Source organism: Lynx rufus, unplaced genomic scaffold, assembly GCF_022079265.1.
Source record: "Lynx rufus isolate CCGP_SWC_20201006 ecotype Redwood Valley unplaced genomic scaffold, mLynRuf1.p SCAF_1, whole genome shotgun sequence".
In the NCBI taxonomy this organism is placed as follows: domain Eukaryota; kingdom Metazoa; phylum Chordata; class Mammalia; order Carnivora; family Felidae; genus Lynx; species Lynx rufus.
The window spans coordinates 14,990,572-15,015,990 of NW_025814823.1; the positions used below are offsets into that span (position 1 = coordinate 14,990,572).

At 36.0% G+C, this 25,419-nt stretch overlaps 1 protein-coding gene across 1 annotated transcript in view; it reads right to left on the reverse strand.

The window, feature by feature from the left end:
- Nucleotides 1-245: 245 nt before the first annotated feature.
- The window catches only part of SOHLH2 (spermatogenesis and oogenesis specific basic helix-loop-helix 2), a 53,250-nt gene continuing 28,076 nt past the window's right edge, over nt 246-25,419 (reverse strand). Inside the window, exons 6-11 of the mRNA XM_047075939.1 lie at nt 24,364-24,474; nt 7,609-7,756; nt 7,385-7,473; nt 6,581-6,702; nt 1,147-1,403; nt 246-305 (exon numbers count right to left, since the gene is read on the reverse strand). Coding sequence (XP_046931895.1) covers nt 246-305; nt 1,147-1,403; nt 6,581-6,702; nt 7,385-7,473; nt 7,609-7,756; nt 24,364-24,474 — 787 coding nt within the window. The remainder of the gene's footprint in view (nt 306-1,146; nt 1,404-6,580; nt 6,703-7,384; nt 7,474-7,608; nt 7,757-24,363; nt 24,475-25,419) is intronic.

Below are 25,419 nucleotides of genomic sequence, written 5' to 3' on the forward strand. Positions count from 1 at the left end.
AAATTTCTTTGTAAGTATCTTTAAAATATTTTTCTCATAAATGTTTTTTGGGTAGGTCACTATTATTCCCATTTTATAGATGCCATATGGAAATAATAATAGCACCTACCTCAAAGTATTGTTTCAGAGATTCATTAGATCATCCACATTAAGTACACAGAGTATGTGGCAGATTACTTATTGAGTGCTCAAAACATGTTAGCTATTATTAATATGCAAAAGTATTAGCAACTATATTAAGGTTATCAGGAGTCCATTGAAAGCAGGCCAGGCTGGTTTGGGTCTTCATCTAAAACGGGACAGTTCTTCCAAAAAATAAAGATACCATTGTTTATATAACTAACTAGAATTTAAATGAAAACTTGAAACATTAAAAAAAAAAAGATACCACTGTTTATATCCATCTGCCTAGAATGCTTTTCCCCTCCTCACTCCCAACTCCTGACCTCTCTACTGGGCTAATTCTTATCCTTCAGATCTCAGCTTAGATAGTACTTCTTCCAGGGGTGAGCAGTCACTAACCTCTCCCAAATCTAGATTATACTATATATACTAGGGTCCTCCTCCTACAGGCCCCAACGTGGATCACAATTGCCTGCTTCTATGCTTCCCTATGACACTCAGGCAGGGATCATGTCTATCTATACACTACATTCTTGGTGCTTAGCACAATGCTAGAACAGAGTGGATGCTCAATAAATATCTGTGATATGAGGACATCTGGGATCTCAAATCAGCCTGGTTTATGTTGGCTGAACAGGTTTTCCTTTAGCCTGATTGACTACTACCAGCCAATGAGATAAAGCAGCAGACAGTTGGCGGGGGGTGAAGGGGGTGGTTGAGGATGAGGCTGGTGAAATGGGATGTGGCATCATAGAAGCAGAGGGGCTGAAGGGAGGGGCTCTAGAGGAAACAGGTCCCATCTGGCCACTTAAGGTCACACCAGCAGCATCACATTCAGATTCACTAATTCTGGATATCTAGATATCAGTCCTGCAGCATGGGGAATGAGACAGCCTGGGTTAAGTGCACCTGGCCCCAGTCTAAGAGACTTCTGACCAGAGTATTAATAACAAAATGCAAGCCAGGGGCCCTGATAGCTGGAATGAAAGAATCCAATCTGATCCAAGACCCCAGAAGACTTACCAGACAGTTGGGATGTGTTGAGCACGTCTGGCCCAGCACAGAATTGTAGTGCTGAGGAAGAAACTTTGAGACTTTGGGCACAGCTGATGGAAAATGAACTGAAATGTTCTGATTTGTTACAGCAGCTGCATCATAGGAAGGGACAACTTTAGAATAGTATCTGACAGCATGGAAGGAATTAAGAGAGAGAGCTTTGCTGGGAATTCGAGTTTTATACATATCACCAATTGCATTCTCTGAAGTGGAGCTGGACTGACCTTTAATAAAAAAGAAAACAAATATCCATCAGTATTCACAACTCTGTAACTTGGAACCACTGTATTTGAAATAAAAGTCCTCTATGTTGTTCCCTCCTGTTACAAATTTATACTACTCTTATACTCAAACGTTGATGGAAAAACACAGCGGACTTTTTAGTATGACGGTGCAATACACATACTGTAAATTGTGTGTGTCATCAGAAGACAGATTTTAGAGGAGCATCAGATCTCTGTGACTGTGTGTGTGTGTGTGTGTGTGTGTGTCTTTCATAGTAATCAAAATTGTGACCATTCTTATGAACCCAAAGAAGCATGAAAGAATGTTGGAAAGTTGAACTCTATTCAAGCACAAATAAAGTGTGGTTGATTTTATATCAATGAAATGGGTTGTATAATCATATATCTATGGTCTGTACAGTAACTAGAAGGCAGAAAAAAATTTTAAAATATATCATGAGGGGTGCCTAGGGCCTAGGTAGCCTAGTCAGTTGAGTGTCTGACTCTTGATTTCACTCAAGTCATGATCCCAGGAATGTGGAATCGAGCCCCACGTTGGGCTCCGCACTGAAAGCACACAGAGGCTGTTTGAGATTCTCTCTCTCCCTCTCCCTCCTCACACATGCATGCACTCTCTCTCTCCCTCAAAAACAAAAACAAACTATACATATATATATATATATATATATATATACACATACACACACACACACATATATATACACACACACACATATATATAATATTAATAATGTAATCTGAAGTAACACTGTGAATACCTATCTTCTTTTGGATATTAGTAGTAAAGAAAATAAAGAAATTTTATGTCTACTTTACATACAAATGTATCTAGAATACTTGTGAAAAATCATTTCAGCAGATATGTACAAAGATTTATGGAAAGGACAGGTAAAGGTTACCTAATAAAATCTAAACACTGAACTCAATCAGTACTTCTGTGTTACAGGTCAGATGTTAGCAGACACCTGGTGACCTTGGGTGGTAATTTCATTTCTACAGCCTTCAATTTACTGACCTATGTGGTGAAAGTGACATTGGAAGACTTAACTGATTTCAACTGTTCCAATCCTCTTTCAAAAATAATTTGGCAACATGCATTATGGCCTATATATGTGCTCACATTTTCAAACTCATTCATCATACACTCCCAGGTAGCTACCTCAAGGAAAAGTTCAAAATATAGGAAAATCTATGTATGGGGAAATATTTCCTATCATATTGTACACAGAATCACTCTCCCCACAAAACTACAAACACTAAATGTAGCAGTTGGAGGATGGCTAAGAAAATCTTCTCTAAATTATTTGATAAGCCATTAAATGGTGGTATGAGGCACATAATAAAAAATTAAAGTATATTGGACATAATGTTAAGTAAAAGACACAGGCAACAAAACTGGATGTCCAATATGATTACTGCTGTAGAAAAATATACATAGAAAAAGACTTGAAGGAAATACATTAAAAATGAACAGCTATTATCTTAGCTGGGCTAGTTAAGGACTAATATTGCTTTCCAAGTGGAAAAATGTATATAAATAAAATTAAAATGGAGGTTCTGACTCAATGACCTTCAGGTCTTCCCCAGTCTGAACATGGCATAAAGTCCACAGTCCTAGTATATTTGTGTCTTCCCAAGAGCAGCTGCTTCATGTGATACAACACCAAGAGATGTTGGGGCACAGAGAGGCTTAAACTCACCACCATGTAAACAGTAGTTCAGAGTTTCTGCAGAGTATAAACACTGAGAATGCAGAAGTAAGTACTGTATGTTCAAAAGGTAACATTGACAGGCATATGCCTGTGGTCTGACCTCTATCTGATTTAATCTGGGCTGATTTAATCATTCTGGGTGATATTCAGCCACAACTACTTTAAGTAGATTAACTGTGGCTCATGGCTACTTTTTTTTTTTTCTATTTTCTTCCCCTCTCCCCTAAGTCAGGGTGAAAGTCTGAATTGACTAATAAAACGCCCTGAATCTTGTTTGATTATATGAACAAAGAGGACTGTATGCTATTTTGGGTCTCTTTCTCTTTTGACTTTAGACACCATCCCTAGTAACATCATTTATTCCTGCAGCTTTTACCATGTCCTGATAATATGCACAGTACCTCTACAACAGCATTTAAAGTACTACAGGAATTCTATTTTGCTACTGTGACCCTCTCCCCTACTCATTTGCCAGCTCCATAAGAACAAGAGCTGCACCTTGTTCGTCTTTGAGCCCCCATCTTTCAAGCAGGGACATTTAAGCTGAGAACTAAGAGATGAACTGGGAGTCCTCCAGGTAGAGTATGGAAAGGACATCCCCAGCACAGGGAAGGTACTGAATTAAGTGAGTGGAATCCCTTCAAGGAAGTCAGCAGAAGGGTGACCTCAGACTCAGGCACTGAAGAGACAGGTCCAGGTGTCCTGTCATCTAGCATCTAACATGCAGATTAGGAGCTCAGTACCTTACTGACTTCTCAGTGAAGAGTCACTTGCAGGAATAAAAAAGTCACAAACTGGTAGCTGTATTTTTTTACTCTGGCTCCGCTTTTTTCCATCTTCTTATTTCTACAAGTACATTGGCATGCCTTGACATTATAACACAAATAACAAAAATGCCTCACAGTGGGTAAATACTTTTTTCACAAAGAATATTCATATAATGAAGGTTTCTTGAGCACCTACTGTATGCTGGTCATTGCACTAGGTACTAGAAATACAGCAATGAACAAAATAAGCAAAAAAAAAAAAAAATTTCCATGTCTTCATGGAGTTGATACTCTAGTGGGAGGTAACAGGCAATGAGAACATATGCAAATAAATAATATTAGAAAGTAATAAGTGCTATGAAGAAAAATACAGCAGAGAAAGTGGATAAGAAGTCTCATGCTTTAAAAAAAGAAAGAAAAGAAGAGGAAAGAAAAGGAAAGGAAAGGAAAGGAAAGGAAAGGAAAGGAAAGGAAAGGAAAGGAAAGGAAAGGAAAGGAAAGGAAAGGAAAGAAAAGTCCATGCATTATGTAATGCTGGGAAGTATACAATTTTAATAGGTGGTTGAGACTTACTGAGAAGGAGACAATTAAGCAAAGATATGAAGAAGGTAAGTAAGTTAATATGTTAAATCCTCACAACATAGTTATTATGCAATTAATCTGAGTATCTCCCTTTCCTTTAGATTCTATTCATGTAATAAAGTCACTAATGTGCTTATCATCTATCAGTAAGGTAAGCTTTCTACTGGATAGCCACATGCAAAAGAATGAAACTGGAGGCCTAATTGACACCATTCACAAAAATTAGCTCAAAATAGATTAAACACTTAAACATAAAATCTGAAACCATAAAACTCCTAGAAGAAAACAGGGAGTAAGCTCCTTGACATTGGTCTTGGCAATGATTTTTTGTACTTGACACCAAAAGCAAAGGTAACAAAAACAAAAATAAACATGTGGGACTATATCAAACCAAAAACCTCTGCACAGCAAAGAAAATCATCAACCAAATGAACAGGAAACCTATGAGAAGGGAGAAAACATTTGCAAGTCACATACCTGATAAGAGATTAATATCCAAAATATATAAAGAACTCATACAACTGAACAGCAAAGAAACGAACTGATTTAAATATGGGCAGAGGATCTAAATAGGCGTTTTTCCAAGAAAGACACACAAATGGCCAATGAGTACATGAAAAGATGCTCAATATGACTAATCATCAGGGAAATGTAATTCAGAAGCACAAGGAGAGATTACCTCATACCCATTAGAATGGCTAGTATCAAAAAGAGAAGAAATAACACGTGTTGGCGATGATCTGTACTCGTGCACTGTTGGTGGGAATGTATATTGGTGCAGCCACTAAAAACAGTACAGAAGTTTCTCAAAAAAATTAAAATAGTATTACCATATGGTCCAGCAATCCCATCTCTGGGTATTTATCCAAAGAAAATGAAAATACTAACTCAAAAAGATGGAAGCACCCCTATATTTATTGCAGCATTATTCACAGGAGCCAAGAACAACCTAAGTATCCATTGATGAATAAATAAAAAAAATGTGATAGATAAGAGATATATAGACACACACACACACAGGCAAGCACACACGCACACATACACTGGAATATTATTCAACTGTGAAAAAGAATGAAATCCTAAAAAAAAAAAAAAAATGAAATCTTGCCATTTGTAACAATATAGATCGACCTTGAGGGCATCAGGGCATTATGTTTTGTGCAATAAGTCAGAGAATGACAAATACTGTACGATCCCACTTATACACAGAATCTCAAAAAACAAACATAAAAATTGAGCTCATAGATAGAGAGAACAGACAGGTGGTTTCCAGATATGATGGCTGAGGAGTGGATGAAATGAGTGAAGGTAGTCAAAAGGCATAAAATTTTCAGTTATAAAATAAGTCATGGGGATACATGTACAACATGGTGACTATAATTAATACTACTATATTACATATTTGAAAGTTGCTAAGCAACCAGATCTTAAAAGTTCACAAGAAAAAATATTGTAATTTTGTTGACAGATGTTAAGCAGACTTATTGTGATGATCATTTCACAATGTGTACAAATAACAAATCATTATAACATTAGAACATATCATCACCAGGGGCGCCTGGGTGGCGCAGTCGGTTAAGCGTCCGACTTCAGCCAGGTCACGATCTCACGGTCCGGGAGTTCGAGCCCCGCGTCAGGCTCTGGGCTGATGGCTCAGAGCCTGGAGCCTGTTTCCGATTCTGTGTCTCCCTCTCTCTCTGCCCCTCCCCCGTTCATGCTCTGTCTCTCTCTGTCCCAAAAATAAATAAACGTTGAAAAAAAAAATTTAAAAAAATAAAAATAAAAAAATAAAAAAAAAGAACATATCATCACCTGATATAATGTCTTATGTCAATTATACCTCATTTAAAAAAAAAAAAGATGAGCTTTCTGGTAACAATGGTCAATTTGAGCCCAATTTCTGGGACAACACCATATAAATGCTTGTGGCCATCTTGTGTACTTCAAGCAGACAATACCAAAAGGACTCATGGTGTAATCTTCTAGCTACACTCCTTTCCCTGGTTATGGCAATGAATGCATAGAAGCACAGGGGTGCACAGGACACCCACATAACCCAAGCACACAACCACACAGGGCATCAGGCAGAGCTCACCTCTCACAGCTTCATCCAAGGAGCCCCCTGAGGCAGGAACAGAGTACACATTCACACACTTATTAGCCAGGAATCTGATCCCTCTCACAGGTGAATAGGTGCTTGTCAATACACCATTTTCCCTTAAAAGGATAGAAAAAAAAAAAAACAAAAAACAAAAAACACCTTATACAATTCCCAAGGAAGACAACATGAACATTGCTGAGTTCAATTCCTCCCTCTATCATTCAAGTTCTAACTTGACAGAGACAAATTATACATTATTTAGGCATATGAACAAATTGGTGAACAGGACTCATGATGATAGTTTCGGATGTAGAGGAATGATTTGCTTTATAGTTTTTCTTTGTTTATACATTCTAATAAATTTAAATACAGAAGCATTCATTTGGCATGTCACATTTTGGACCAGCAAATTTTTTTTAAAACTCCCAACTGAAATAGGGCTGGACTGCTCCAGGGTCCATGATCTCCTGCTGGGGAATGGTAGAATGCATCCTGCCTCTGTTGGTCTGCCAGTCATGACCGTCACTACTGATAAAGCCTTATTTTATGATCTTCAGAATTAACAAAACAAGAAATAAGAGTGAGTCAAATGATGAGAAGGTCGTGGGCCTGAGAATATTACATATTTTATCACTGTGACTAAATGATACAGATTGGCAATGGGAGAAGTTCATGGATTCTTCATAAATACCTGAGTTTTCTTTATGGGTGGGTTCACTGCCTGTCACAATACTTCTAGCGTTAGCACTGGAGGAAAATAACAAGCCAACTGCCAATTTACAAGAGCCCTCATCATACCTTTGTGCCATGATTGGGCCTGGGAGGGATGGCTGGATGGACACTTGTTTCTTACAAAACCTCATATTGTTCTGAAGTACTTCCGTGATCTGAGAGACAGAGACATTTATTTAGATATTTTTTCATGTATACAAATACACATACATTTCCAATTATAAAAAACAAAACTGGAGCTTTAAAGCACGGTCTATGGGGATAAAATTCAAGGGCTTAGAATCAAATACCTGGCCCATAATGGCTGGAGGGATTTTCTCCCGGACGTACTTCACATAATCAACTGTTGCCTCAAGAATCGAAGCCGCATCATTCTTTCTCCCCTTTATATATGGCAACAGAGTACGCAGCTGCTCACAGCAATACTTGATTCGTTCTCTGAGCAGAGAATTGTAATAAATGAGGAATAATTAGTTTCATTTTCTTCCTTGCACAACAAGGACAAACAGTCCTTCCTTCTGGGTCTGTTAACAGAGAAACTGCCTCCCTCCCTATCTAGTCTCTGTTTCACAGAAAGGCCATGTCCCCGTAAGCCAGCAGCCGCCATAGCCCCTGGAACCACAACTTCCTGGGGCGTCTGTTCACGCTGCTGCCCAGTACAATGTTCGTGCTGACCGCAGCCCCAGTTCACTTGCCCCGGGCCTGCTGCAGTGTGCAGGATGACCCTGCCTATGGAAACCCCCTCAGAGGAGGGAGTGGAATGCTACACATAAGTCCTTTTGTACTTCACACTAGAAGACTAGCAGACAAAGAACAGTCAGGAGATGTTTCATGTCACTGTGACCTGAACCACATTGTCAACAACGGATCAATTAGCATCTTGTAATTACATGGGCTTTACATGTAACTCTGTGTTCTGAGCCAAAGGAAAATCAGAAGGCTGCTTTCTTCAAATAAAGTAGGTATGAACAGAACAAATAAACCAATATGCAAATGAGAACATCATTCAGGCTAGTATCAGAAAGAAACTCACCTAAGTCTTTCATGGTTCTGAAGGGAAATGCATAGGAAACATAAATCCAAGCTTTTGATCTAAGCCTTTGGTACTTCTATTTATGCATATATTCATTTAATAAACATTATTAAGCACCTGTTTTATGCTGAATAGCAAGCACCTTGACATATATAGGGTCAAACGCTGGCTCTGACAATTACCAGACCTTTGGCAAATCACCAAACCTTTCTGAACCTCAAATTGATATATAGCCTGTGAATAACTCAAATATTCTAGATCAGCAGCATTTTAATTGGACTTTGATCAGCACTGACAGTTCTCTAGAGGTGTCTCAGGGACTATTCTAGAAAAAAAAAGGATAAAAAAAATCAACAATTTGACCATGTACACAAAGGCTTGAAGCTTTCCAGAACAAACTTTTTGCAAGATGATATGCATTATAGCAGTATATCAGTAAGCTATTAAAAAAAACAATCTAAACACAACAATAGGTGGACGCTTAAGTAAGCTATAGCTTACTAACTCAGTAGAATATTATCTGGCAGTAGAAATGAAATGCTATAAATCTTATGGGAAAAAATAGGATATTTTAGAAGATACAGCTATAAAATATAAGGCAGTATATAAAATATGATCAAAGACATTAAACAAAGTAAAAATAAAGCATAGGAAAAGATTTGAAAGTGAAACCATCAAGTCATAGTTATTTCTGGATGGTTGGGCTATGGAAAATATTATTTCTTCCTTTTATTTTTTACATTTCCCAAATATTTTTGCCGGGTACAAGCTACTTTTACACTAAAAAATCCTATAAGATATTCTTTCCAACATTCGTTAGGAAAATGTTCAAACACACAGAAAGACTGAAAGAACTTAGAATCTGAATTCTTACAAGTTGAAAAATTAAGAATTTGTACAAAGAACATATATATACTTCACCCACCTAGAATCTACAATGAATGTTTACTGTTTTCACTTTGTCACATATGAATCATCGTACTGGCCATACCTCAATCTATTTTATTATACTGAAGAATTTCAAAATAAGTTGTAAACTTAAGACACTAAACTCTTAAATATATCATTAGCTAGAGTTCAATTATTTTATTTTCAAATAAAAGTTACATAAAATTAAAAAATACACAAACCTTAAGTGTACCATTCTATGAGTTTTGAAAAACGCACAAAACTATGTATCAAAAACCCTAATTATCATGATCACAACCCCAAAAAGTTCCTTATCTCATCCCTCAAAAGGGCCAACAACATTTCTGATATTTTTCCATCCCACATTAGTTTTGCCTGTCTTCGAACTTCACATAAATCAAAATCTACAGCATGCGCCATTTTGTGTAAAATTTCTTTCACTCAGCATATTTTTGAGATTTGTCCATGTGGCTGTTTATTATCAGTAGTTTGTTTCTCTTTATTGAGTAGTAGTATTCCATAAGATAAGTATGCCATAGCTTATTTATCCATTCTTTTACTGACGAACACTTTGGCTGTTTCCAGTTTTCGATCATTATGAATAAACCTGCTAGAACACTCTGTACATCTTTCTGTGAATGCATGTTTTTATTTCTCTGGGAACACATCTGAGAATAGAATTAATGGGTTAATTTTTTAAATTTATAAGAAACTGGAAGAACTTTTCCCAAAATAGTACCATTGTACACTCCCACTGTCAATGTATGAGAGTTCCTATTGTTCCAAATCCTTGACAACATTTAATACTGTCAGTAGTCTTAATTTTAGTATGTTGGCCCTTCTGAACAATTTAGCATATTGCCAGTAGTTTAATTTTAGCATTTTTGGTACATGGTAGTACCTCATGCTTTACTTGCATTTCCATGACAAAAATAAATTACGTTGAGCACTTTTTCTGGTGTTTATTGGGCACTTGCAAATCTTCCTTTGTGAAGTGTCTGTTCAAATATTTTATTTCCATTTTAATTGGATTGCAGGGCTTTTTGGTATTGCACTGTAGGAGTTCTTTATCTTCTGTAATACCATATTTTTTTCTAGCATTTTTGCTTTGCAAATATTTTCTCCCAGTCTACGGTTTGCCTATTTATTTTCTTAGTGGTGTGTTTTGATAGCCACTTTTAAATTTTGATGAGTCTAATTTATCTACTCTTTTATGGTTATTACTTTCTATGTCCTAAGGAACAACTGCCCAACCTCAGCTTGTGAAGACATTCTCCTATGCTTTCTTCTAGAACAGTAAGAGTTTAATGTCTTAAGTTTACAACTTACTTTGAAATTCTTCAGTATAATAAAATAGATTGATATATGGCCAGTGGGAGGATTCATATGTGACAAAGTGAAAACAGTTCTTCTAGAACTGTACTGTCCAATCCAATAGCCAGTAGACTGGTCTATAATGATTTACATAGCCATTAGTCTATATAAACTAGTTAAAATTAAATAAAATTCAAATTCATTACCTGTTACAATAGACACATTTCAAATACTCAACAACTACATATGACTAGCAGCTCCTTTACTGGACAATGGATGCAGATATAGAGTATTCCTAACATTGCAGAAAGTTCTACTAAACAGTACTATTCTAAGTTTTAGCTTTATACTATAGTTTTGTCTATGCTCCAACTTGAATTAATTTTTATACAATATAGTAAGAGATCAAGGTTCATTGTTTTTCCATTTGGATATCCAGCTGTTCCAATGTCATTTATAAAAAAGACTTTTGTTTCCCAGTAACTTTGCTCTGGTGATTCACTGAAAATCAAATGAACACTAATGTGTTGGTCTACTGCTGGGATATTATGTTCCATTGATCTATTGGTCAACCTTTATGATAGTAACACACTGATTAACATACTGTATACTAAGTCTTGAATCAGATAGTTTAAGTCTTCCAATTTTGTTGTACTTTTTCAAGACTGCTTTATTCTAAGTCCTTTTATGTTATAGGTATTTTTCATTTTTAAATCTGATTATCAATTTTTTTAAATTTAAAACAATTTTTTTAAATTTTTTTAAATTTTTAAGTTAAAAAAAAATTTAATGTTTATTTATTTTTGAGAGAGACAGAGACAGAATGCGAGTGGGTTAGGGGCAGAGAAAGAGGGAGACACAGAATCCCAAGCAGGTCCAGGTTCTGAGCTGTCAGCACAGAGCCCGACATGGGGCTTGAACTCACAAGCCATGAGATCATGACCTGAGCCAAAGTCAGACACTCAACCGACTTAGCCACCCAGGCGCCCCTAAAACAATTTTTTTAATGTTTATTTCTAAGAGAAAGAGAGAGAGAGCATGAGTGGGAGAGTGGAGAGAGAGGAGACACAGAATCTGAGGCAGGCTCCAGGCTCTGAGCTGTCAGCACACAGCCCGACACAGGGCTTGAACTCCTAAATCGTGAGATCATGACCTCAGCTGAAGTCGGACGCTTAACTGACTGAGCTACCCAGGTGCCCCAGATTATAAATTTCTGTAAAAAAAAAAAAAAGGCATTATGGAATTATGGAATTATGATTTATATTCAAATAAAGTTATATTTCAATTTGGTGAGAACACATTAACAGTACTGATTCTTTCAAGTTGTAATTATAGTATAATGCATGATTTAAGTTTCCTTGGTTTCTCACAGCAATAGTTTGAGTGATCAATGTACAGATACTATGTGTCTTTTGGATATTTTTTCCTAAGTACTGCCATAAATGTAATTATTTTTCATTTTTATTTTCTAATAGTTTACTGCTTATATGTAATAACACAATTAATTTCTGTATATTAACTTTACATCTTGCAACCTTGCTATATTAATCTTTTGGTTTTAGAGGTTGCATTGTACATGTCTTAGGACTTTACTCATAAACAATCATGCTGTCTATAAATAAGAAAGTTTTGCTTTTTCCTTTCTAATCTGTACTTTTTAATTTCTTTCTCTTACCTAATTGCAATGGCTAGAACAGTTTGATCAATGCTGAATACAGTTAGCACAAATGGGCACCTTTCCTTTGTTCCAGATCTAAGAGACATGGTCAGATTTTCATCATTATGTACAATGCTAGCCATAGGTTTTCATTGATGCCCTTTAACAGACTGTGGAGGTTCTCTTCCATGTCTGATTTGCTGAAAGGTTGGTTTTGGGTTTTTTTTTAATCTGAAAAGAGTATTGAATATCATCAAATCATTTTTCAGAATCTGTTACTCACATGGTTTTTCTCCTTTATTTTGTTTACTTTGAATTCCACTGATTGATGTTTTGAATATTACACAAGTCTTGCTTTTCTAGAATATACTTGGTGTGGTCATGATGTATTACATCTTCATATATTGCTTGATTTGATTGGCTAAAATTATGTTAAGTGTTTTATGTCCCTGTTCATGAGGAATATTGGTCTGTAATTGTTTTTTTATGTCTTTATTAGGTTAGGGTTATGCTGGCCTCGTGAAATGGGTTAGGAATTATTCCCCCTCTTCCATTTTCTGTAAAAACTTAAGATTGGTATTACTTCATTAAATGTTTGACAGAATTCATCAGTAAAACCATCTGAGATTAATGTTTTCTCTTTGTTAAGGTTTTTAATAACAAGTTCAATTTCTTTACTATATAGGGCTACTCAGATTTTCTGCTTCTTCTGGTATCAGTGTTGGTAAATTGCGTTCTTCAAAAATTTGTCCATTGTGGGAGTGCCTGGGTGGTTCAGTAGGTTAAGCATCTGACTTCAGCTCAGGTCACGATCTCACGGTTTGTGGGTTCAAGCCCTGCATCAGGCTCTGTGCTGAAAGCTCAGCACCTGGAGCCTGCTTGGATTCCGTGTCTCCCTCTCTCTCTCTGCCCCTGCCCCACTCACACTCTGTCTCTGTCTCTCAAAAATGAACAAAAAAATTTTTTTAATTTGTCCATTTTGTCTAAACTTCTGAGCTTACTGGCATAAAATTCTTCAAAATATATTATTCCTATATTTAAATGTTTATAGGATACATAGTGATAATTCATTTCATTTAACATATTGGTAAAATGCTTTCAATATCTCTCCTCACTTGCCTGCTTCCCCTACTTTCTATTTAATTTAGATTTAATTCACTCTACTTTTTCTAGCTCCATAAAATGGACTCTTAGGTCACTAATTTTCAGACCTTTTGCCTTTTCTAATATAAGCACTTAAAGTCATAGTGTTTTCCATAAGATTTGCTTTAGCTGCATCTTGTCAATTTTGAAATACTCTACTCTCAAAATCATTCAGTTTGCAATACTTTCTAGTTTTTCTTGTGATATTTTTCTTTTACCCATGGATTATTTAGAAGTATGTTTTTCAATTATTTGATGTTTTCCTTTATATCTAATTCTTATTGATTTTTAATTTGACTTCATTGTGGTCAGGGAACATACTCCTTATGAATTCAACTCTTTTAAATTCAACTCTTTCAAAACATATTATATCCTTCAGCATATGATTTATCTAAGTCATTGTACCATGTGCCTTTGAAAAGAATGGGTATTCTTCAGTAGTTGCTGCATACAATGTTCTATAAACATCTACTAGATCAAGATGGTTAATAGTGTTTATCCATTCTGACAATCTGTGCTATAGTTGGATATAGTCGGATAAAGGCCTATCATTTTATGATTTTTTTTGCCTGTAGTTTCTTTGGCTTTTTTTTTGTTCTCTTCTTCCTTTCTTGACTTCTTTTTAAATAATTTTTAAAATCCAATTTTAATGTATTGGCTTCATAGTTATGCCTTCTGCATATCTCTTTAGGATTGCTCTAGGGATTACAATATATATCTAATTTTTCATAGTCTATTTAGAGTTAAAATTTTGTGACATCACATAAAATATACAAATGCTGCCATCACATAAGTACCTTTGCCCCTTTCATCCTTCATGCTATAGCTGTCATATGTACACATCTACATATACAGCTGACCCCCAAACAACATGGATTTGAACTGCACTCATCCACTTATACACAGATTTTCTTCAGTAAATACAGTATAGCACTATAAATGTATTTTCTCTTTCTTATGATTTTATTAGTAACATTTTCTTTTCTCTATCTTACTTTAAGAATACAGTATATAGTATACATAACATATAAACTATTTGTTAATCAACTGTTTATGTTATTGGTAAGGCTTCCAGTCACCAGTAGGCTATTAGTAGTTAAGTTTTGGGGGAGTCAAAAGCTATGCACAAATTTTTGACTGCATGGGCATCAGCACCCCTAACACTTATGTTAAGAGTCAACGGTGTTACAAACCCCACAATACAATGCTATAAATTTTCACTTATAACACACTGAAGCATTTTATATAAGTAAGGAGGAAAAATGTTTGTTTTCTAATATTTTCTCATGTATTGATCACTTCTGATTCTTTTCAGCCCTTCCTAAAGATCCAAGTATCCATTTGTTACAATTTCTGGTTAGCTTAAAGAATTTCCTTTAGCCTTCTTACCCTGCAGGTCTGCAGCTGTCAAAATCTCTGGTTGTCTTTTATGTTGAAATATCTTATTTCATTATTTACTGTTAAAAAATAATACCTGATGGAAATACGATTTATACAAAGAAGTGAAGGGTATCAGATATAATAAGTACGGTGGCATACATAAAAGACTAATTTGTATCTAATTTATTAACATCTTAAAAACTAATTAGTAGGCCTCTGACAGATCTGGAGCAGTTATGTCTGCTGCTGGGGTTTCTACTACAGATGCAATAACAAAGTGTTCTCACACTTTCTACCTGTCTGATTGTGGCAGCCATGACTAAATGGGAGAATACAAGGGAAAAACATGGTAATACAGAAAAAAACATGGAGAAAGAATTTATGTAACTGAGAAATAACCTTGTAAACAGTAAAGAGCCTATTTTACTAAAAAAACCAAAACCAAAAAAAAAAAAAAAACACAAAAATCTAAAATTTGAGCTAGAAGAAAAATTATTTATAGGTGAAAATGACTGAAAATTATTTACCACTTCTTCAATAAAGATGTAGGGTGTATTTCCCTCCCCTTGAATCTCTCCTGGCTTGTGCCTAAGCTAATCAAAAGATATCCAGAGAAGTGACTACAACAGTTCCAGGACTAACATCTGAGAAGACAAAGCTTCAATGCTGGTCTCGTTAAACCCTGAGCCATCAGGCAAGAGGTCTGTCTTAGCTTGCTGGAGAGACCACGTGGAGAGGTACTGGGACCATAGGGAAAGATAGCAACCCATTTGAGGACGTTTCAACCACACCCCACCAAGAGGATATCCATGTGGATGAAGCTGTGCTGGGCTCTCCAGACAGGATACTTGAGCTGAACACCACGGGGTAACCACAGTAAACACCATGTGAGGAGAAACACAAAATCAAGTTCTACTCAAATTGATGATCCATAAAGTTGTGAGATATGATAAATAGGCTGTTGTTTTAGGCCACCAAGTTTTAGGGTAACTTGTTACACCACAAAAGAACTAGAAGAATAGCTTACAATTTAAAGCAAAAATAATAACAATGTCAGGTTGATAATATATGTAAAAGTAAAATATATGACAATAACAAAAATAGAAGGTAGGTAGAAATATACTGATGTATATCAAGTGTCATAATGTCAAATCAAGGTAGACTATGGTAAGTTAAGGATGCGTATTATAACCCTAGAGAACCACTAAAAAAAGATAGTTTTAGCTCAAAAGCTAATAGAGGGAATAAAAAGGAATGCCAAAACATACTTAATTAATCCAAACTAAGGCAGGCAATGAGGGAAAAAAAGGAAAAGAATATAGAACTAGTGAAAACAAACAGAAAAATCATGGACCTAAAATCAAACTTAATGGTAATTATAAGTAAATCAAATAAACATTCCAATGCAATAATTGTTAGAATGGACAAATTAAAAAGGAAAATAAGGGGTGCCTGGGTGGCTCAGTGGGTTAAGTGTTTGACTCTTGATTTCGGCTCAGGTCATGATCTCGTGGTTCATGGGATCCAGCCCCACATTGGGCTTTTTGCTAACAGCTCTCCTTCTCTCTCTGTCCCTCCCCTGCTCATGCTCTCTCTCCTCCTCAAAATAAATAAACATTTTTAAAAAAAAGGAAAATAAGATTCAACTTCATGCTCTTTACATTTAAAGATACCCTTTAAATATAAAGACATATTTAGGTTACAAAAAACATGCAAACACTAATCACAAGAAAGCTATATGAATATCAAGGTGGATTTTAGGACGAAGTACTAGCATAGATAGTTAGCACTTATCATTTCCTAACAAGTGGTCAATTCATTTAGGAGACAGTCACCTAACAATTTCATAATACATGAAGCAAAAACTGACAGGAATGAAGTAAAAAGTAGAGCAATCTACAGTTACCACTGGACATTTATCTCTCAGAAAAATCAATAAGGATACAGAATATATATGAAAAACACTATCAACCAATTCTACCTTATTAATATTTAGAATACTATGCCCAAACAGAAAACATTCTCTTCAAGTGCATGTGGAATACTCATCAAAGGCAACCAGACTTTGGGCCATTAAACAAATCTCAGAAAATATCAAAGGACAGAAACCTGACAGAATATATTCTCAGATGATAATGTAATTCAGTTATGAATCAATCCTTGGAAAATCTCCAAATATATATACTTCTAAATAATCATTGGTCAAAGAAAAAATCACAAGGGATATGAGAAAAATACTTTGAACTAAATGATAGTGGAAATGTAATAAGTCAAAATTTATGAGATGCAGCTAAAGCACTGATAAGAAAAAAACTTTTATAAATGGAAATTTACAGTTTTAAATACTTTTATTATAAAGGAAGAGAAGGTTAAAATCGATGATTTATGTTTCTACTTAAGAAGATGGGAAAAAGAACAAAGTATACACAAAGAGGAAATGACAGAGTAGAATCAGTGAAATATAAAATGGGCAAATAATAGAGAAAATAAATGAATAAAAATCTGGTTCACTGAAAAAAAAATCAATAAAACAGATAAACCCCTTGTGAGACTGATCAAGAAAAAAAAAAAGAAAGAAAACACAAATTATCAATGCCAGGAATGAAAGAATATCATCAGAGACCTACAGACATTAAAAGGATTATAAGAGAGTATTATGAACAAAAAGTCATTCAAAAAATTTAACACCTTGGGTTAAATGAACAAATTTCTTGAAAGACATAAACTAACTGAGAGGAAAAACACAGAAAATCTAGTCCTATAATCATTAAAGGAATTGAATTTTTAATTAAAACTTTCCCACAGAGAAAAGTCCAAGCCTAGATTACTTCACTGTTAAATTCTATGAAACATATCAATCTTACACAACTCTTTTAGAAAACAGAAGAAAGACTTTCTATTTCATTTTATGAGGTCAGCATTTCCAATACCAAAATCCAATAAAGACATAAGAAATTTAGATACCAAGAACCTTCATGAACACAGATAATTAACAAAAATTAACAAAATACTAGCAAATCAAATCTAGCAATAAAAAAATACACTAAGATAGAGTACAGCATTTTAAAATAATCAATGTAACCAGTACATTAACAGAAGAAAGGAGAACACCATACAATCAGCTTAATATATACCAAAAACATACAGACAAAATTTTACATCCATTCATGATGAAAACTTGAACCAGGAACAGAAGAAAACTTTCTTAAGCTAATAAAAGGCATGTACAAAAACAGAGTCTACATCGTATGTAATGGTAAAAGACCTAAATACTTTCCCTGTAAGACTGTAAACAAAACAAGGATTTACCTTCATCACTTCTAATTCAAAAAACTGGTCAAGGCATTAAGGTGAAAAATAGAAATAGCCAAAGATTGGAAAGAAAAATGTCTGTATTCACAGATGACATAATTGTGTATGTGAGAAATCTAAAAAAATGACTAGAAGTGATGAATAGATAAAGCTAGGTCATGGGATACTAGGTCAACATACAAAATAAATTTAATTCTAGATATTACTTATGAAAATTTTGGAAATATGAATAAAAAAACTGCTTAAAACAAAATGTTTTAAAACTTCCCAAAACATTCAGAAATAATAAACTACAAAACACTGTTGAAATAAAGATCTTTTTAAAAATGGAGAGATGAACTGCCAGAATCAATACTGTTCAACATCAATTTTCCCCCAAACTGATCTACTGATTCAGCACAATCCAAATCAATATCCTAGCGGGAGCACCTGGGTGGCTCAGTCTGTTAAGCATCAGACTCTTTTGGCTCAGGTCATGATTTCACAGCTTGTGAGACTGAGCCCCTGCATTGGCATTCTCTCTCGCTCACTCTCTCTCTCTGCCCCTTCACCATGCACGCACTCTTTCTCTCTCAAAATAAATAAATAAACTTAAAAAAAAAACATCCTAACAGGATTTCCTTAAAAGAAAGAAATTGACAAGCTTATTTTAAAATTTACATGAAAATTCAAAGTACCTTTAATATCCAAAGCAACTTGAAAATGAGAAACAAAGTTGGAAGACTTTATCTGATTTTTGAGACTAGAAAAGCTAAATAATCACTACAGTGTATTACTGGAGTGAAGAAGAAAGAAAAGTAGGTCAGTGAAACAGGGAATCTAGAAATACACTGATATGGTAGTTGGTTTTTATGAAAGTACCAAAACAATTCACTAAAGAATGGGAAGTCTTTTCAACAAAATCTTAAAAATCTCCATCTGAAAAAAATTTCAACAATCACTTCATCTCATACATATAAATTAAGATAAATAATCATAAAAGCTAAAACTATAAAATAAAACATCCTGTAGACAACATAGGGGCATGTAATTGAACTTGGTGGTAGGCAATGGCTGCTAATACAGGATAGAGACAGCATATTTTTAAATACTGATAAATTGTACTTCAAAATTTTTGAAAACTTCTGCTGATCAAAAGATGTAACTGTTCTCAAAAAAGAATAGTGAGCCACAGGTTAGAAGAAAATATTTGTAGACATAAATTTGGCAAAGGATTTGAATCCAGAATATTAAAGAGCTCCTATAACTCAATAATAAAAACACAAGTAAGCACATTTTTTTAATGGGCAAAAGATTTGAACAGACTGTTCATAAAAGAAGATATACAAATGGCCAAACACATGTGAAAAGCTGCTCAACCTCATTAATCATCAGGAAAATGCAAATTTAGAATCACAATTAGATCATACTCCACAACCACAAGAATGACTAAAATGGAAAAGACTAACAATACCAAACGATGAGGATATGGAGCAACTAGTGTTCTCATATATTGCGGGTGGGAGTGCAAAATGGTGCTACTATTTTGGATTTCTGCTTGGAAGTCTCCTAAAAAGAAACATACACCAATCCTGTGATATGCCACTCTATTTCTGAGAAAAATGTAAATGTAGGTTCGTAAAACATATATAAAATAATGTGCATAGTCTTCTTCTTCTCCTTTTTTTTTTTTTTAAGTAAGCTCTATGCCAAGAGTCACATGCTCTATTAGTCTATCAGTCTATTAACTGAGCCAGCCAGGCACCCCCCCCAACCCCCACCACCAACAGTAGCTTTATTCTTAATAGATAAAACCCAGAGAATGAATAACCAAAATGTGGTATGTTTACACAATGGAATATTCCTCAACAATAAATAGGAACAAACCACTAAAGCACACAACTGTAATGAATCTTAAAACATTTTCTAGGTGAAAGAAGCCAGACATAAGTGTACATATTGATGGTTCCATTAATATATAGTTCTAGAACAAGCAAAACAAATCTATAGTGATAGAATAGTAGCTGTTGCTAGGAGATGCGAAAGGATAGACCAGGAAAGAACATGAGATAATTTAAAATGCAGGTTTTATTATTGTTCAGGTATGCTGAGGCCAACAGATCAGGAGATGACCACCATTAAAAAGAGTTTGTTACTCACAGTTCCCAAGAGGAGGGGGCCACTTCACACTATGCAAGGCCACATGGGGAGGCACCAGGGTCAGTTAGGAGGCAGGAGGAGTCAGAGGAAAGAAAACAAGGGTAAGAGAGTTTATTGTGGTTTCTGAGAGAAGAAACAGGCTAGGTGGGTAAGCAGGCCTAGGATTGGCTAGTTTGGATAACTTCAGCAGGCTGTGGGATGTAGGGGCTGTCCCAGGTTGGTAGCACATCACCATGAGGTGATAAGAGCAGGGAAATATTGGCCTGGAGCATAAGAGCCTGATAGAGAGAATGGGTGTGGATGGTCTCTGGATTGGTCAGTTTGTACATATGCAGGGCATGCTCACCAGCAAATCATTTACTATCTCTAGAAACTGGCTAGTGCTGGGATGAGCAGTCTCTACATGGTCAATAAGGTACCTGATGTCAAAACGTCAGAATAAAAAGACATACTTGGGGGTGCCTGGGTGGCTCAGTTGGTTAAGCATCCAACTCTTCATTTTGGCTCATGTGATGATCTCGCGGTTTGTGGGTTTGAGTCCTGTATCAGGCTCTGTGCTGACAGCAAAATGTCTGCTGCAGATTCTTTCTCTCTCTCTCTTTCCACCCCTCCCCTGCTCTCTTTCTCTCTCTCTCAAACCAAGTGAACATTAAAAAAAAAAAAAAAAAAGACACGCTTAATACACAAGGGAACATTCTGATAATGGCAATGTTGTGGTTTAGATGGGTGTATGCATTTGTCTGCCTCATGACCAATGCTGGCCCTTCCCTATGTATTCCTGAATGGTGTGATATACCTCCTCCTCTTGGGAACTGTGGGTAACAAACCATCTTTTTAAAATTCAAACCAGGGGTGCCTGGTGGCTTAGTCAGTTAAGCGTTCAACTCTTGATTTTGGCTCAGGTCATGATCCCAGGATCATGGGATACCTCTCTCTCCAAAACAAAAAATAATAAAAATAAAATTAAATAAATTCATCAAACCAAACACTTAAACACATGCAACTTACCTCTTACAGACACTGATTTAATCTTGTTATCAATTAAGTGTAACTGTTTATCCTAAATGCTCTAATATTCCTGAGACTATATAGTATATTAGCAAACATTATGGATCTAGCCTTGTTCATTGCTTCTCAAATCTTTCTGGCTCTAACATCAAATTTAGGAACTTGAGATTAGGAGAGGGCAGGAAAACATGAGACCTGTATCCTTAAATGATAGTGGAGCAAACAGATTGAGTAAAGTTTCATCCTTTGACTGAGACACAACTCAAAGTGACCGCTTATGAGCACTTTGAAGTGAAAGACTTCTTTCAAGTCTTATGTATTAACTAAAAATGTGTCCAGATGCACCTGGGTGGCTCAGTTGCTTAAGCATCTAACTCTTGATTTTGGCTCGGGTCATGAGCTTATGGTTTGTGAGTATGAGCCCCGCACCAGGCTCTGCGCTGACAGTGCAGAGCCTGCTTGGGATTCATTCTCTCTCTCTCTCTCTCTGTGCCCCTCCACTCTCACATCAGATCTGGGCATGAAAAACAATGAAAGAGAGGTAGCATCTCCCAATATCCTTTCATTGCAGCCATTTAGAAATATCACAAATTCTAACACCAAATAAAGTATGGAAAACACAATCTTAGAATATAAAATATATAATATATAGTTTTAAAAATACTCCTGCACTGTGTTTTTCTCACTCAGTGCAGATCACTGAAATCTATGGGACATCACTAGCCAACAGGTCCCCCCTAAGTCTTCACTCAGCCAAAGTGGCAAACGTGAGTGATGGTCTTTTGGACTAAACTAGGCCATCAACTAGCCCATGTCATCAAGACCAAACCCTACCACATTCCCATTAATCTTCAGCAGATAACACAGGCCATTTGGCAAAAATTACTCAATTTTCCTCATGAAAAGATTCATCTTTATCCACACTTAGCTTTAGCTTCTTCTTTCCATTTTTAGAAGAGGTGTTCTTCCACCTGGTTATAGATTCCGTAAGCTTCTACCTACTTAGGGATGCTAAGTCCATCACCAACCCCCTCTCTAGCTATAGGGGATTTTACTATTATTTGACCTTCCTCCCACTGAGAGGTGAGGTTCTATGTACCCTTCCTTTAGATTGGGATAGGTTTTGTGACCGCTATGACCAATAGACATACAGGAGAAGTAGCACTGGGCCAGTTTCTGGTCCCCCACCTCAAGAGAGTGGCAGCTTCCTCTCCCTGTCTCTTGGAACACTCTCTAGGATCCCTGGGCTGCCATGTAAGAAGCCTGACTACCATGCAGGAAAAGCTTCAGTTGATAGCCCCAGCTGAGCTTAAACTTCTAGCCATCCCTCCAAAGGCTCCAGACATAAGGTCTTAGACCATCCTGACTAGACCATCCACTAGCTGAATACTACCAAGTGACCCCAGTTGATGTCATGTAGACAGAATTGCCCACTGAGCTCTGCTCAAATTGCTGATCCATAAAACCATGTATCAAGCCAATAAATTTTGGCTTCATTTTTTATATCATAGATATGTCATTTTTTTACACTATAGATCATCAGAACACAAGTATCTTCACGACCTCTGTCTCTCTTCCAGGTATTTTCTTTTGGAATATAAAAACATATTCATGTCTTATCAACATTTTTCAGTTTACCCAAGATCCCCTTTTACTTATCACACACCCTCATTTTCTTTCCTTCCACTTACGCTCCTGCCTTTCATTCTCTATCTTTCCACAGTGGTGCTTCTTCCCTAATCATGCCAATGAAATTATTTTTGCCAAGACCAATGATGTTTAGGCTCTGACAAATACAGTTAATTATTAGTTCTTCTCTTACTTGCTCTCTGTGTCATGTCATTGAACACTCATTCCTTTAGGAAACTCTTCTCTGGTCGCCTCAATTCCATTCCCTCTTGGCTTATCTTCCTAGTAACTCCTTCCTTTCTCCCTTATTTCTTCTCTGCTGCCTGTACCTAAATAGATTTTTCCCAAGGTTCTCTTTTCCACTTATCTCTTCTTTACATGGTTTGCAAACTCATCATATCCATCCCTACAACCACTGCTTCAAGTAGATGCTGTGTCCTGAGAGTTCTAAGTCCATATTTGTAGCCTAGATCTTTCTCTAGAACCTAAGGGTAAATTCTGACTGGACAGCTTCATGGAAACTCCCCTGGAGTGTTCACACCCAACAAGAGCAAAAGTCACCTCCCACTGCCAGACTGCCATTCTCCTGGACTTCCCAGTCAGTTGGTAAATGCAACATCTATTTGAAAGTTACACTTGACTCCTCCTGCATCCATGCTTATACTGAATGTACCTACTTAGTATGTCTGGAAATGGTTTATTCCTCTTTATCCCATTTCTAAAACCATAGTTCAGGATTTCATCACTTCTTTCTACAGATTCCATAGGCTTCCGGATTCAACTCACTCTCTAACATCCTGCTAGAGTGTTCACTCTAGGTGCAAATCTTATCATATCACTCTTTGGCTAAAACCCTTTGGTGCCTCCCCAACAGTTTCAGATTCAAATTCAAATTTCTTAACATGACGAGCACAATCCTTGGCTACTACTTCTCATCTCTGGCCTCTTCCCACTTATGCCATTATAGCCAAGTACATGGATACACTTGGAGTTTCATAAATTCACTGAATTTTCATATTCTGCCAGTCTCTATACCTGCTCTTTCTGCTACATGAAACATCCTCCCCTTTTAAAACAAATTAATAGTCACGTTTTGTTTAAAGCTCAATTTAGCGATCATTTTCTCAAGAAAGCCTTCCTGCCCTGCCCCCTTATTCTGTCTTAGGTAACTTTCCCAGTGTGATTACTATGTGCTCTTCTCTATCATGACACTTAGAACATAATTTTCTATGTAACATCCTATTGAGAGGTCTGTCTGAGCACTAGACTAAGATTTCGAAGGCAAGGATTTTTTTTTATCTAAATTCTCCAGTCACCCTTTGGCACATATCAGATACTCACAGATATTTTTTGAATGAATGAATGAATGAATGAATGAGTTAGTGGCACATATTTGGTTGCCAGATTAACTAGTCTCACAGAGACTTTTAATAGTAATACAAAACATTATGAAATTCATGAAAGTAATTTCTTCCTAGAAAGGAATAATGAATGTTAAAAAAGGGTTGTATCATAATTCACCTTCTCAGCTTTTCTTTGCTTGAATGAAGAAGAGAAACCTTTTTGCTTTTCTCAAACTCTGGCAATGGAGCCTTTAATTCAAGCCCAGTCTCACTTCTTAGTGATTCAGAGCTAGAAACAAGAGAAAATCATGTCACAGATTTCAGAGGAAAATTGTCAGACAATATTAAACAATCAGCACCAATACACTAATCAAAGGTGCTTCTAAGTTCCTTGCTTCATGTAAAGGTGCGGTAAATACCAAAGCACTTTACCTTACATACTTGGTGAAGAATATTTATTTCAAAGACTCTAAAGAATTTATGATCAAGATCATCACAAATCCATGATTGATTAAACTCTAAAATATACAGATACAGAGTAACAGATACCAGTATTAAAATATTCTGACTTCATTGATTATGACTCTCCAAATTATATGACTGTATCGAAAGGTGTATAATAGGAAAAAACCACAAAGGATTAGAGGGTCACATTACACTATTCCAACCTGATCAGCAAAGGTCAGATATCCTCCATTTATGGATATTTTCTGGCTCTACCATTTTTCTAAAACTTCTCCATGCATTTTGATTAATTTTTTTTTTTTTAATTTTTTTTTTCAACGTTTATTTATTTTTGGGACAGAGAGAGACAGAGCATGAACGGGGGAGGGGCAGAGAGAGAGGGAGACACAGAATCGGAAACAGGCTCCAGGCTCTGAGCCATCAGCCCAGAGCCCGACGCGGGGCTCGAACTCACGGACCGCGAGATCGTGACCTGGCTGAAGTCGGACGCTTAACCGACTGCGCCACCCAGGCGCCCCATTGATTAATTTTTTTTTAAATAATTCCCTAAGAAACAAATAAACTAATATTATCTCCTTTATCCCAAGAGACAGAACTTAATTTGAAAATTTACTTTTATTTGTAGTGGTAGAATTCTGAAGCAAAACAAAGATTCAAGACAAGGAGGGTTCAAAAAGAAATTACAAATAATACGAGAAAATTACAAAGCCTTCTAAAACCCTTCCCAATCTCATATCCCAGATAAAGTTTAATACAATAAATTTCTTTC